The sequence below is a fragment of the Haliotis rubra genome, unplaced genomic scaffold, assembly GCF_003918875.1.
Source record: "Haliotis rubra isolate DU_JTF1 unplaced genomic scaffold, ASM391887v1 Scf180, whole genome shotgun sequence".
Classification (NCBI taxonomy): domain Eukaryota; kingdom Metazoa; phylum Mollusca; class Gastropoda; order Lepetellida; family Haliotidae; genus Haliotis; species Haliotis rubra.
The window spans coordinates 776,591-790,243 of record NW_025765781.1 but is presented as its reverse complement, the minus strand read 5'-3'; the positions used below and the strand labels follow the sequence as shown (position 1 = coordinate 790,243).

Here is a 13,653-nt window from a genome sequence, read left to right as displayed (position 1 = left end):
TGTCCCCCGCCGTGATATTGCTGGAATATTGCTAAACACGGCGTAAAACCATACTCAGCAGTCAGCTTAACAGAAATAGAGATGTTGTTCTTGTTTAAAATAGTTCTGGTATTCATACGCCAATATATAATCCTTCTAGAGGAAAACAAGTTTCTGTTCAGTTTGTCCCTGAATAACAAGAGTTGGTCACGAAAGAAACTATTCAAGTCTAAATTTCAAAGGATTCATGACAGAAAGCAAGAATGTTTAAGGTTCTGTCTCATGCACTTTATTCTTGACCTTTACAATAATTGTTCATGTTGTCTTCTTCCTTCCAGGAAAATAATGCCTTCTTTGTGATGACCAACATGGTGATTACGCCAAACCAGACATTCTCGGAATGTGAAGAGGTGAGTTGTGATTTGAGTTGTCCTGTAGTGAGTGAGTGAGTTTAGTTTAGTTTTACGCCACTTTTAGCAATATTCCAGCAATATCATGGCAGGGGACACCATAAATGGGCTTCACACATTGTACCCAAGGGAATCAAACCCAAGTCTTCGGTGTGATGAACGGACACTTTTACCACAACGCTACCCTAAGTTGTCCTGTAAGGCTTGAGAAATTATTGTTTTCAGTAGGATATTGCAATCTGATCCCAAGATCCTAATCCACAAAGAATCGTAGCGAGCTATTGTAACTATATACTTCGTCACAGGCTTAAGCTTTGTAGATCAGCATGCTTCAGTATGGTAATGCTCTTCCTGAAGATCTAAGGACAATTGTATAGGTTGCAAGGTTTGAGCCCTGGGCAAACCTGACCAGACAATGCAATTAAAGGATATGGGTTCTTCAACAAATCAGAACCTTCAAAAATGAGTCAGCTTAATGTTTTCAAAATCTTCTACAGAAAATTTGATCTTAAAGGAAAATGGCCTCAGGAGACAAATATATTGATAGTTCGCCCTTTTTGTGCAGTTGCCATGGAGATCAGTAAATGACTAAATGTGTATGATATATATAGTGTGGCTTAATTTTTTACACATGGAACTTGCTGATTATATTCATTGTTGAGATGCACACAAATTAAATGTTCAATTGTTCTTTCTGAAAAGTATCTGGAACAATCTATCTCCTAAACTCACGCTAGTTTGAGGACACCAGTGCGAAGAATGTAGGGGATCAGTATTTTCCACTTCTTAAAGATGTTTGATATTTAGAAAGCTTATTTAGAAGTTGATTAGGGGATAATCCTATTGTGTTTACATTTTGGAAATGATTATAGTTGGTTGAACACTGCTAAATGTCATTTAAAACCGACCGTGTTAGCTAAGTGAAACATTTAGCAGCGTTCAACCAACTATAATCACTTCCAAAATGTAAACACAATAGGATTATCTCCATTCTACCATGACATATGCACCATGAATAAAACGCGTTTTAACGCGTTTTCTAAATGGTTTCGTGCATAATCAGGGTGAAACAGGAAAAAGAAACAATTTACATGGTGTCAAATGTTTTAATTATTTCCACAACGAAGTTTTCTTCAAATACATTGCAAGTTGCAACATCTGTACTGGCATTCTACTTCTTAAGTTATAGACAACTTTAATGGAATGAGTTATGTAATAAGGAACACCCCTCTAACTTCAAAAATAGATTTGTCTGGTTTGACCTTCGTTCTGACATCATTGGCGGCGTGCCATTTCGAAATGTGGCTGTCCTCGTCAGTGCTTTGCTTAGTGAAACAGGACAACAACCTGATTGTTGTCAATTTTAGACCAGACGAAGAAGCAGTGATTGTGTGATTCTACTTACATACCAGGCTGGGTCAATATTTTCCTCCATATCCGATCCAAACACATCAAAGAAATCGCTGAGGTCAAACGTAACAGTTTCAGTCGACATGTTTGTTTACCTTTGTAAGGGTTAATGAGTGAAAATATTCCTACGTGCAGTGAACCGGCTCTCAGAAGTGGTTATTGAAAAATTTTCACTTCTAATTATTTAGTAACAGCCAATCAAAAACGAACATACTTAAATGTCATGGTAGAATCATCCTTAAACACTTGTCATTCCAATTGCTTACATCTTCTAGAATGCCTCTCAAACAGTTCATTTAGAAAGCTGTATGCATGTTATACTTAGTTTAGTTGATAGGTAAAGCCATCTTGGTAAACAGCTGCAGGTGGTTATGTTTGGGTGTGTGTTCATGTCTGTCACCTGTTGAATGAGTTCAGCTGTAGATTCATGGCTTTCAAGACTCTTGACTCATGATTTACAGTGCATTTTTTGTTTGTTTATTTAACACTGCCCTCAGCATTATTCCAGCTATATGTTGGTGGTTTGTAATAATCAAGTCTGAACTAGATGATGCAATCATTGACTTCATGAGGATCGATCTTCATAATTGAGATATAATAACGCTGAAGGGGTCGTTGTCGGCACGGGTACTACAGATATGTACCCCAGGTATACAGAAACGTACCTTGGCCATAATGAGTATACAGAAATGTACCCTAGGACGATTCCATTCCCATTGTGTCGTATTCTTGACTGGAACTGTCATACTGTTGTATATTAGATACATTTGATTGCGTTATGTAAGTAATGAGAATACACAGTAACGGATATTTCGCGATGCACTTGAATACCACTCGGAATCAGTTGAACGGGAACAACTACATACAGTTTCGGTTTTTTGATTGCGGAATATGGACTCGTCCGCCTTTTAAGGTACTGGGTAGTTTCTGTATTTTGACTTTGTGTTTAGGGTACATATCTGTATACAGAAACGTACCTGGGGTACGTATCTGTAGTACCTGTGCCGACAACGACCCTTTCAGCTATAATAACATGTGTCAACCAAGTCAGACTCTGACCACCAGATCCTGTTTGTCGCCTCTCATGGGTTGATGAAGATCATTTCTAACCCAGATCTTCAAAGCAGCAATTGAGAGTTCCAGACCCTTTAATGCATCAGTATCAGCTATTGTCTCCTCGATGATTGACAACTGGCCTGCTGACCATTGGCTGACCATTAGCCAGTGAAGGAGATGACTCAAGTACTCAGAAGGCTTGCCGGGGCTAATTAATTATATTATCTGATGGCAAGCATCACCAGTGTCACAAAGATAGCAAGTGGTGATCAAAGCAGTAGTACATTTCATGATGGACATAATACATTCTGAATACATTTTGGGAAACTTGAGCATTTTGTTAGAACATTTTAGAATATTGGAGAACAGTGTTGAAACATTTAAGAATATTAACATTCTAGAATAATGGTGTATTTTGGAATACTGGTGTACTATAGGAAAACATTTTGTAATACTGGTGTACTATAGGAAAACATTTTGGAATACTGGTGTACTATAGGAAAACATTTTGGAATACTGGTGTACTATAGGAAAACATTTTGGAATACTGGTGTACTATAGGAAATCATGTTGGAATACTGGTGTACGATAGGAAAACATTTTGTGATGCTGGTGTACTATAGGAAAACATTTTGGAATACTGGTGTACTATAGGAAAACATTTTGGAATACTGGTGTACTATGAAAACATTTAGGAAAACATTTTGGAATACTGGTGCACTATAGGAAAACATTTTGGAATACTGGTGCACTATAGGAAAACATTTTAATACTGGTGTACTACAGGAAAACATGTTAGAATACTGGTGCACTATAGGAAAACATTTTGGAATACTGGTGTACTATAGGAAATCATTTTGGAATACTGGTGTACTATAGGAAATCATTGTAAATGCTGATTTACTATTTTAGAACATTTTAGATACTGATTATCCTTGTTTTAGGATCCTGGTGTAGGTGATGGCTTGTGTACAACAGATGAAGATTGCCCACCCAATACACCTGTAATAGCTGGAAATGGTAAGAATTCAATTACCTTAAAGGTCACATGCAACGTAAAACACAACTTTGCAGATTCTGATACCTTTCGGTATGGACATACCGAAACAAATAGTCAAAAATGCAAATTCAACTTATAAAGTTGAAAAAAAAAGCGATGAAAAAAACGCGAAATCGGAGTTCAAACGTTTCACTAATTTTCCCCAGACTTTTCTGGGGAAAACGGGTTTCAACAGCTGGGCTGCGCTCATAGCACGTGCCAAGTAAATAGGTTCGCGCAGCTTGGAAGCGGGTTGTCGGGTGAATACTCGGTGAAGGCTTTGGTGTGAGCTATTTTTCTAATGTTTTGTTGATATCTCACAGGCGCGAACTTTTTATATGTTATGACAGTAAATTAATTGTTTACATAATTTCATTTGTCTATTTCACCACACGTTCTTCTTACCGAGACACTTTCTCAGTTCGATACTTAAAAGCAATGTCATTATTTAGCGTTGACACAATTTCTAACTGTGATTATAGATATGTCGTTGTCACAGACAAAACTCAATGTCTTGTTTTATTGACACCTGTGTGTCTGCCTGCCTGTCTGCTGATGACAATAGTCAATACACAACTGCAATCACTGACCACATGCAATTCGAACTTAACACCAATCAGGCTATACACCATAAACAAAACGTATTGATTTATGGCCTGAGTTCGGTCTGTGTCACATTATGTAATTACACAGACAGGCAGGTGTGATACTTGAACACATGACATGTTATGATGTCTGTTGATTGCAAAATGTTATACACAAAAAATGAGCATGTATTTACAAAACCCAACATCTCTATATATACACACACAATGAGCCGTGAAGGTGGCATCTGCTAATGAACCAGCCGTTACACTTGAGTGCACACCCACCCGCTCTGACTGGGTTCGGTATCCCGGCTGCTTCGTTTCGAGGGAGGTAAACCCAAGTACAAAATATTGCACTTTTGATTTGCGATTATACGCTTATAATTTTGTTTATTTGTTTTTTCATAATCAGCAATGCATATTATATGTCATGAAGAAGTGATAATTGTGTTTTAATTATGTTTGATTTTTTGGTTGCATATGACCTTTAATGCAATCAAGTGGATTGGGTAGTCAGAATCTGTTTACCTGTGAAGGTCGGGTTAGAATATTGGCCTTCCGTAACCCATGTTTGTCGTAAGAGGCGACTAACGGAATCGGGTAGTCAGGCTCGCTGACTTGGTTGACACATGTCATCAGTTCTCAGTTGCACAGATCGATGCACATGTTGTTAATCACTGGATTGTCTGGTCCAGACTTATTTACAGACCGCCGCTATCTAGCTGGAATATTGCTGAGTGCGGCGTAAAACTAAACTCACTCACTCACTCAGAATCTGTTACTTAGTTGAAAGAGTAAGACATTGTACCCCAACAACATGGGGTGTAACTCATTATATCAATCACTGGTTTGTTTGGCTTTTGCACAGGTAGAATAAAATTAATGTTTAAACTAATCTGTACTCTATATCTAGGTATGATAATACTGTGATATTTCCCTCAATTTTTGACAGACAATAACTGCCTATATACCTTCTGGATTGAGTGGTTGCAAGACTAAGAAAGATGTAAAAAGATGGTACATGATGTTACCCTGCCTGGTGAACTGAGGTGATGAAACATGGACTGATTGTGTTTTTTGTTCTTTATAAATAATTTATATCCCCACCTGACTATATTTTCCTATTTTTCAATCTTCTTTTACAGGATATAGAACTGGAATTTGTATAAACTCAACTCGGAATCAGACCTTGAGAGTGTGTGAAATATATGCGTGGTGCCCTGTGGAGATAGACCATGCGTGAGTAATCTCCCCTTCATTTTGTTTGAACAGTCGAAAGTTATTTTTAGTGTGGTATTGATGTTAACTAGTCATTGCACATAGCAGTTGCCATGTTTCCTGCCTGATGGAGTACACATAGAGAATACTACACGAGGTCTCATTACATACGAATTATACGAAACGAGTGTCCTTCCTATAGTATCTGACCGAGCGAAACCGGTTTCATAAAGAGATTGCGGAAGAGTTTTGTACTGTAGTACAATATTTGCATGATGTCACACTGTAATGACGTCACTGCCTTGGTAACCGACGTCACGATGCATGTCAGTTGTCATCGCCTCGTACAGCCTCCTACAGTAAACTACTCCGTAGCACCTCGTTTCTTGGTTTCCTGTTGCTTCATTCGGCTAACACCACTGGTGGAAACATTGTGTTTATGTTTTTGGGCGGATATAATGTCTCAGTTCGACTCACAATTAAACAGCGACACGGCAACATTTGCAATGTTTACATTCCCACAATGCATTTAAGTTGTAGAATGAATGAATGCACGTGTTTGTTATGAATGAAAAAATAGTTACGTCAGAATGTGACCTAACTGAGAGCTCATCGGTCATCCAATCAAATCGTTAGAATCTCAGGTCATGTCGTTACGACACAGGTCAACGCATTACGACACTCGTGTGACGAACGAAATTAGTATGCAACTACCCATACGTTGACCACGTGGGTAATAAAAGTTGATACTGACCTATGAAGATCTGGGTTAGACTTGGTCTTCAGTCACACATGCTGGTCGTAAGAGGCATCAACATTCATACTCATGTCAGTCAGATACATTAACAGATCTTTGATTTCAAGTGGGGGAGGGGGGCCTAGTGGTTAAAGAGTGCGCTTGTCACGATTCCTCACATGGGTACCATGTATAAAGCCCATTTCTGGGGTCTGCTGCTGGAATGTTGCTAAAAGCGGCATAAAACTAAACTCACTCACTCCAAAGGGAGCGGTGGGGTAGCCTTGTGGTAAAAGCGTTCGCTCATCACACCAAAGAATGGGGTTTAATTTCCCACATGGGTACAATGTGTGAAGCCCATTTCTGGTGTCCCCTGCCCTGATATTGCTGGAATATTGGTAAACGCGGCTTAAAACCATACACACTCACTCACTCACTCCTTAATATTAGTAGTGCAAACTGTGAAACAGTCCTATATCCTAATACAATGCCATATACAATATTAATTAGTGTAAAAACATGTTGATAGTAACAGTGTTGTAAACTCCCCAAAATTTCGGCCAGACAACTGATCTGGTAACTCTCAAAAGTTACCAGACCGGCTGGAAAGTTACCAGTCCAGAATTTTCAGGATTAACAGTGATTTTGAAGCCTATAAAAATCAGTAGGACAAATGTCCTGAGTGGGTGTCTGGCGATAGGCCATTGACCTAAAGCTCTTTTTGACATTTTTAAAATCCCAATGGCATCATATAACTAAATTGTTAATGACATTTAATGTTGCAACTTGGATTCTAGATATACAGCAAAATTAAAAGATCTAATCCCACTGTTGATAAATATGAAATTTATTTTTCTAACATTTTCAAATAATACAACTACAACTTAAATAAATTGAGTTTTAATGAAAATGCAAGCATTTATAATGTCCAGAAATATCACAAAAAGAAGCAAAACTATGACGATTTTTTCCATTTGTGACTTGTCATAACATCCCTGTGCCTTTTTCTTTTATATATTCATTTTTACGTAATCAGAAAATTATTAAAAGCCACTGATATCGGAAATAGGCTGACCATACATATTATTTAAGAAATCTAGAGTCGGGGAAATAGGCCACCATACATATGTATGGTCGCCTATTTCCAATATCAGTGGCTTTTAATTATTTACTGATTACGTAAAATGACGGCTCGCTAACATGACACACAACAACGGAAAATACCTCCGTTTTGGCTTCATTATGAATAACATGCAGGCGAATCGATTTGATGGCGGTATCGTTCGAAAGCTCTGAACATCAACAATATCACTATACCCTTGCTGAGAGTTGTAAGAAGCGATTTTATTGGATAAAGATTGGTTTCTAATGACGCTTTTCGCCACAGTCTGCTATAAGAGTCGTGACTGGTCAAAATCAGACACGCGTGACATGAGGCAGCCAATCATATTACGGCAATGGATACTGTCCTCGTAAAAACAAAAACTTTTATATTTAGACGGAAGTTTTGGGTAAAATAATGCTATTCGAACATATTAAGCACAAAATCGCTATGTATACGTAAATTATGGAACTTATTGACGTATCGTGCTAGGTTATGACCTGTGACAAAAATGCTTCATGCATATATATTTTCGCATTAAACATCGTGTCCAAGGGTGAAGATTGAGGCGGCGAAGTCGAGAGATGTCACTTGTCAGTGACTTGAATCGCATTGCATGATCGCACAAAAGATGGAAATAGTAGTTTTATATGTACGTTTGACAACTTTTATGAATGCTATTGTTGATTTTATTCATTAGTTTATTCAATTTATTTAATGATTTCCTTGAAACATTGTTTCATGCGTGTGGGGTCGGAAAGCCCGTTTCTGATTGTCCAATGCTTAAAATAGCAACCAATCGCTAATCCATTACATGCACATTTGGTAGCTTAGTGTGATAAAATGGATGTAAATACATACACGCCGCTGAAACATGATCAAGATTTCTCGTGGTTAGTTTTGATGAATTCAGTAAATGATAATGTTTGTAATTTATTAGGTCCAATATGTGAAAATAACATCGAAATTATCGATCGGCACAATAACACCTTTTATAAATGTTTTTAGTCATTATATACATTTCAAAATTACGCTGATTCAACAGCCAGACCATCGGGCGTGCAACTTTTTAAAACTGACCGTCCGGTCGCAAAACAGACCGTCCCGGACGGTCGGGCAGGCGGGAGTTTGCAACGCTGATAGTAACACACTCACACACTTGTTTCAAAAGAATAAACTTACAGAGAGTAAAATGGCATCCACTAATGTTTTGCATATTTTGAGGGAAGGCCTAAAAAGTAATTCATTGTGGCCAGAGTTTCCAAAACGTTCTGTTCTCTTTATGGCCCCACATGGGCAGAATGTGTGAAGCCCATTTCTGGTGTCCCCCCGCCTTGATATTGCTGGAATGTTGTAAAACCATACTCACTCGCTTGCTCTCTTTGTGGCAAATCCTTCTATTGCACCTCAAGCCATATGTTTCGAAACTATCTAGGACTATTATTTCAGGTGAGGTCATATTTTTATTAATACTGATAAAGAACTTTATACTATGTGCCCTTAACGGATGGCCATTAGTCTGGATCAGATTATTTCTGTCAAGGTTGTTAATGTCTTGAGCCTGTGTATCTGTCCTCTAGTGGTGTACTGATGCCTTTTGGTAGTTTTGGGTTTCTGAATAAAATATCTTTGCATTTTCATGCCAACAAGTTTGACTTAGACTGAAACTGGTGGTAGTGCTCCTTTCTGGAGCAGAACCTTTCAATACTCTCCTTCCACCTTTCTATATACACACCAAAACTTTTGACATAATCAAAACTAGTAGACATATTCATGAAGAGTATTTTGCCATTGCGGGGGATATTGATGACTTTGTCTTCTTGTTTTTAAATATTCTGTCCATAAGTATTTCGCAATTAAAGAGAATCCTGTAAAGATGAAGGTTAGAATTGGTGTTGAGCTACCCATGCTTGTCATAAGAGGCGACTAATGGGATCGGGTGGTCAGACTCGCTGGCTTGGTTGACACATGTCATCGGTTCCCAATTGGGTAGATAGATGCTCATGATGTTCATCACTGGATTGTCTGGTCCAGACTTGATTATTTACAGACCGTTGCCATATGGCTAGAATATTGCTGAGTGCGGTGTAAAACTAAACTCACTCACCCACACGGATCAATGCTGCTTCCTGGATTGTCTGGGTTTGTCGTGATTATTTACCGTCTACTCTCATACAACTGCAATACTGCCAAGTGTTGTGTTAAGCAACACAAAACACCATTAGAGATGATAGAGGCGCGCTTCAATCATTCAACCCTTGAAATGGTCCATTAAATGTCCAGATGGTATGAAACCAGAATCAATGAATGTGCAGTTTTTTATACATTTGATTCCTTTTGTGTGCATATTGTGCTGATAATTTGTTTGTGTTTCAGACCAGAGACTGCAGTTTTATTGGAATCGAGGGCCTTTACAGTTTTCATAAAAAATAATGTGGAGTTTCCAAAATTTAAAGTGAAAAGGTAAGTTTTATATGATTTAATTGCATTTCTTTAAAATCAATTTGTGTGTGGTAAGTCTCCCTCATTAGTGGAAATCATTGCAAGCTCCTCAAGAAGATCTTGACATTGCTCCTAGTAAGTTAATACGTCCCCAGTGGAAATCCTGACAGTCTTAAAGAAACCTTAAATGATATGTATGCAATATTTGACGTAAACTTAGTAGACACCAAAAGGATATGTATGCAATATTTGAAGTAAACTTAGTAGACACCTAAAAGAGATCTTGGCAAAGATTTGAAGTAAACTTAGTAGACACCTTAAGGAGATCTTGGCAAAGATTTGAAGTAAACTTAGTAGACACCTGAAGGAGATCTTGGCAAAGATTTGAAGCAAATTAAGTAGACACCTAAAGGATATGTTGGCAGTATTTGAAGCAAACTTAGTAGGCACCCGAAGTAGATCTTGGTGAGGCCTTGAAATATACTTGAAGTAGATGCCTAAAAGAAATCTTGGCAAAGTTTTGAAGTATACTTTGTAGACCCGAAAGGAAATCTTTAATAGTCTTGAAGTATACGTAGTAGACATTGGAAGAAATCTTGTAAAATCTTCATGTACATTTAGTAGATATATAAAGGCTATCTTGGAATAGTCTGGAACCAAATTTCCATGTCATCTAAAAATGTTCTTGTTGGAATAGTGATTCATATGAAGAGCCTGCCTGAAAATTATGAAATGTAGTAATAAAATTATCATTTGATAAATGAGTTGGACAAGTCGACCCCCAAGATGAAACATTAACAGATATTTTGGGTTATCATGACAGACTCTTGATGAAAGTTGGGACTGGAAATATGAAAGGAAATTTTTGATAACCCTTACTCATAAAACTGCTTGATCAAGATGACGAAACTTAACATGCTCGTGAAGTGATGACTCACCAATTTGTTTGAAGAAAATTTTCAAAATGGCTGACATAGCAGCCATGCTGAAAAAATACTTTTATGGCTGGCACTTAGCCATTTTGTTTGCAAAAAGTAATTCAAATATGGTATGTGTTTAGTAAGCTTTGGAAGTAAGCATAAATATTCCCTTTTCACAATGTCATATATTTATCCCCCGCAACTTCAATATAGAAATGTGTTCTGTGCGTCCGTGCATCCGTGTGTCCGTCCGTGCGTCCGTCACACTTTGTCTGAACCATATCTCCTAAACTATTGGTGATATCTTAACCAAACTTGGTACACATATCAAGCATGATCCCTAGATGTGCCTTTTGGGAGTTAGACCCAGATGGGAATTTTATTTTTTGCTGTTTCCATGGAAACATGACTTAGACTGTGGCTACGAGGATGTCATCTTGTCTGGAGCAGATTTCCAAAGCTATACATGCTAGCTTCATCAAACTTGGTACACATATCAAGCATGATCCCTAGATGTGCCTTTGGGGGTTTAGATCCAGATATGAATTGTATGTTTTGTGGTTTCCATGGAAACATTACTTAGGCTGTGACTATGAGGATGTCATCTTGTTGCATTTTCCATGGCAACAAGTTAGGCTGAAACTGAATTTGGTGGTTGTGCTCCTTTCTGGAGCAGATCTTAAAACCTTTTAATACTCTCCTTCCACTTTGCTGCATACACTCCAAAACATTGACACAATCATAATTAGAAGACATATTCGTAAAGAGTATTTTGCCGTTGAGGGGGATATTGATGACTTTGTCTTCTTGTTTGATCTTGTATTGACTATGTTCTTAAACACTTTCTCTATCTTGACTCATCTTACTGAAATTTCAGCTTGAGGACTGAACTTCAGCATGTATATTTCTTCTTATAATGACTTCCTATTTTGTTAAAATCAGGCCACAGAGACTGTTGTAATGTCATTTATCCAGAAAAAATATGAAAATCTGTTGTGATGGTTTGGATTAACACTGTGGTGAAATCATTCACTCGTCATGCTGAGGACCTAGGTTCAGTTACCTACATGTACATTGTGGTGAAAGCATTCACTCGTCATGCTGAGGACCTAGGTTCAGTTACCTACTTGTACATTGTGGTGAAAGCATTCACTCGTCATGCTGAGGACCTAGGTTCAGTTACCTACATGTACATTGTGGTTAAAGCATTCACTCGTCATGCTGAAGACCTAGGTTCAGTTACCTACTTGTACATTGTGGTTAAAGCATTCACTCGTCATGCTGAGGACCTAGGTTCAGTTACCTACATGTACATTGTGGTTAAAGCATTCACTCGTCATGCTGAGGACCTAGGTTCAGTTACCTATATGTACATTGTGGTTAAAGCATTCACTCATCGTGCTGAGGACCTAGGTTCAGTTACCTACTTGTACATTGTTGTGAAAGCATTCACTCGTCCTGCTGAGGACCTAGGTTCAGTTACCTACTTGTACATTGTGGTTAAAGCATTCACTCGTCATGCTGAGGACCTAGGTTCAGTTACCTACTTGTACATTGTGGTTAAAGCATTCACTCGTCATGCTGAGGACCTAGGTTCAGTTACCTATATGTACATTGTGGTTAAAGCATTCACTCGTCCTGCTGAGGACCAAGGTTCAGTTACCCACATGTACATTGTGGTTAAAGCATTCACTCGTCATGTTGAGGACCTAGGTTCAGTTACCTACATGTACATTGTGGTTAAAGCATTCACTCGTCATGCTGAGGGCCTAGGTTCAGTTACCTACTTGTACATTGTGGTTAAAGCATTCACTCGTCATGCTGAGGGCCTAGGTTCAGTTACCTACTTGTACATTTTGGTTAAAGCATTCACTCGTCATGCTGAGGACCTAGGTTCAGTTACCTACATGTACATTGTGGTTAAAGCATTCACTCATCATGTTGAGGGCCTAGGTTCAGTTACCTACTTGTACATTGTTGTGAAAGCATTCACTCGTCATGCTGAGGACCTAGGTTCAGTTACCTATATGTACATTGTGGTTAAAGCATTCACTCATCGTGCTGAGGACCTAGGTTCAGTTACCTACTTGTACATTGTGGTTAAAGCATTCACTCGTCATGCTGAGGACCTAGGTTCAGTTACCTATATGTACATTGTGGTTAAAGCATTCACTCGTCATGCTGAGGACCTAGGTTCAGTTACCTACTTGTACATTGTTGTGAAAGCATTCACTCGTCATGCTGAGGAGGTTCCTAGTACATTGTGGTTAAAGCACACTGTCACATTGTTGGTTAAAGCATTCATTCACTCGTCATGCTGAGGACCTAGGTTCAGTTACCTACTTGTACATTGTGGTTAAAGCATTCACTCGTGGTGAAAATTCATGCTGAGGACCTGGTTCAGTTACCTATATGTACATTGTGGTTAAAGCATTCACTCGTCATGCTGAGGACCTAGGTTCAGTTACCTACATGTACATTGTGGTTAAAGCATTCACTCGTCATGCTGAGGACCTAGGTTCAGTTACCTACATGTACATTGTGGTTAAAGCATTCACTCGTCATGCTGAGGACCTAGGTTCAGTTACCTACTTGTACATTGTGGTTAAAGCATTCACTCGTCATGCTGAGGACCTAGGTTCAGTTACCTACATGTACATTGTGGTTAAAGCATTCACTCGTCATGCTGAGGACCTAGGTTCAGTTACCTATATGTACATTGTGGTTAAAGCATTCACTCAGGTTCGTCATGCT

The 13,653-nt window shown here is 38.5% G+C and overlaps 1 protein-coding gene across 5 annotated transcripts in view; it reads left to right on the top strand.

Annotated features, from left to right (window-relative positions):
* The window catches only part of LOC124273425 (P2X purinoceptor 4-like), a 141,885-nt gene that overhangs the window by 63,451 nt on the left and 64,781 nt on the right, over positions 1–13,653 (top strand). For all 5 annotated transcript variants that reach the window (XM_046708692.1, XM_046708690.1, XM_046708691.1 and 2 more), the window contains exons 3-6: positions 318–389; positions 3,800–3,875; positions 5,627–5,720; positions 9,914–10,000. In XM_046708692.1, the coding sequence (XP_046564648.1) occupies positions 318–389; positions 3,800–3,875; positions 5,627–5,720; positions 9,914–10,000 (329 nt within the window). The remainder of the gene's footprint in view (positions 1–317; positions 390–3,799; positions 3,876–5,626; positions 5,721–9,913; positions 10,001–13,653) is intronic.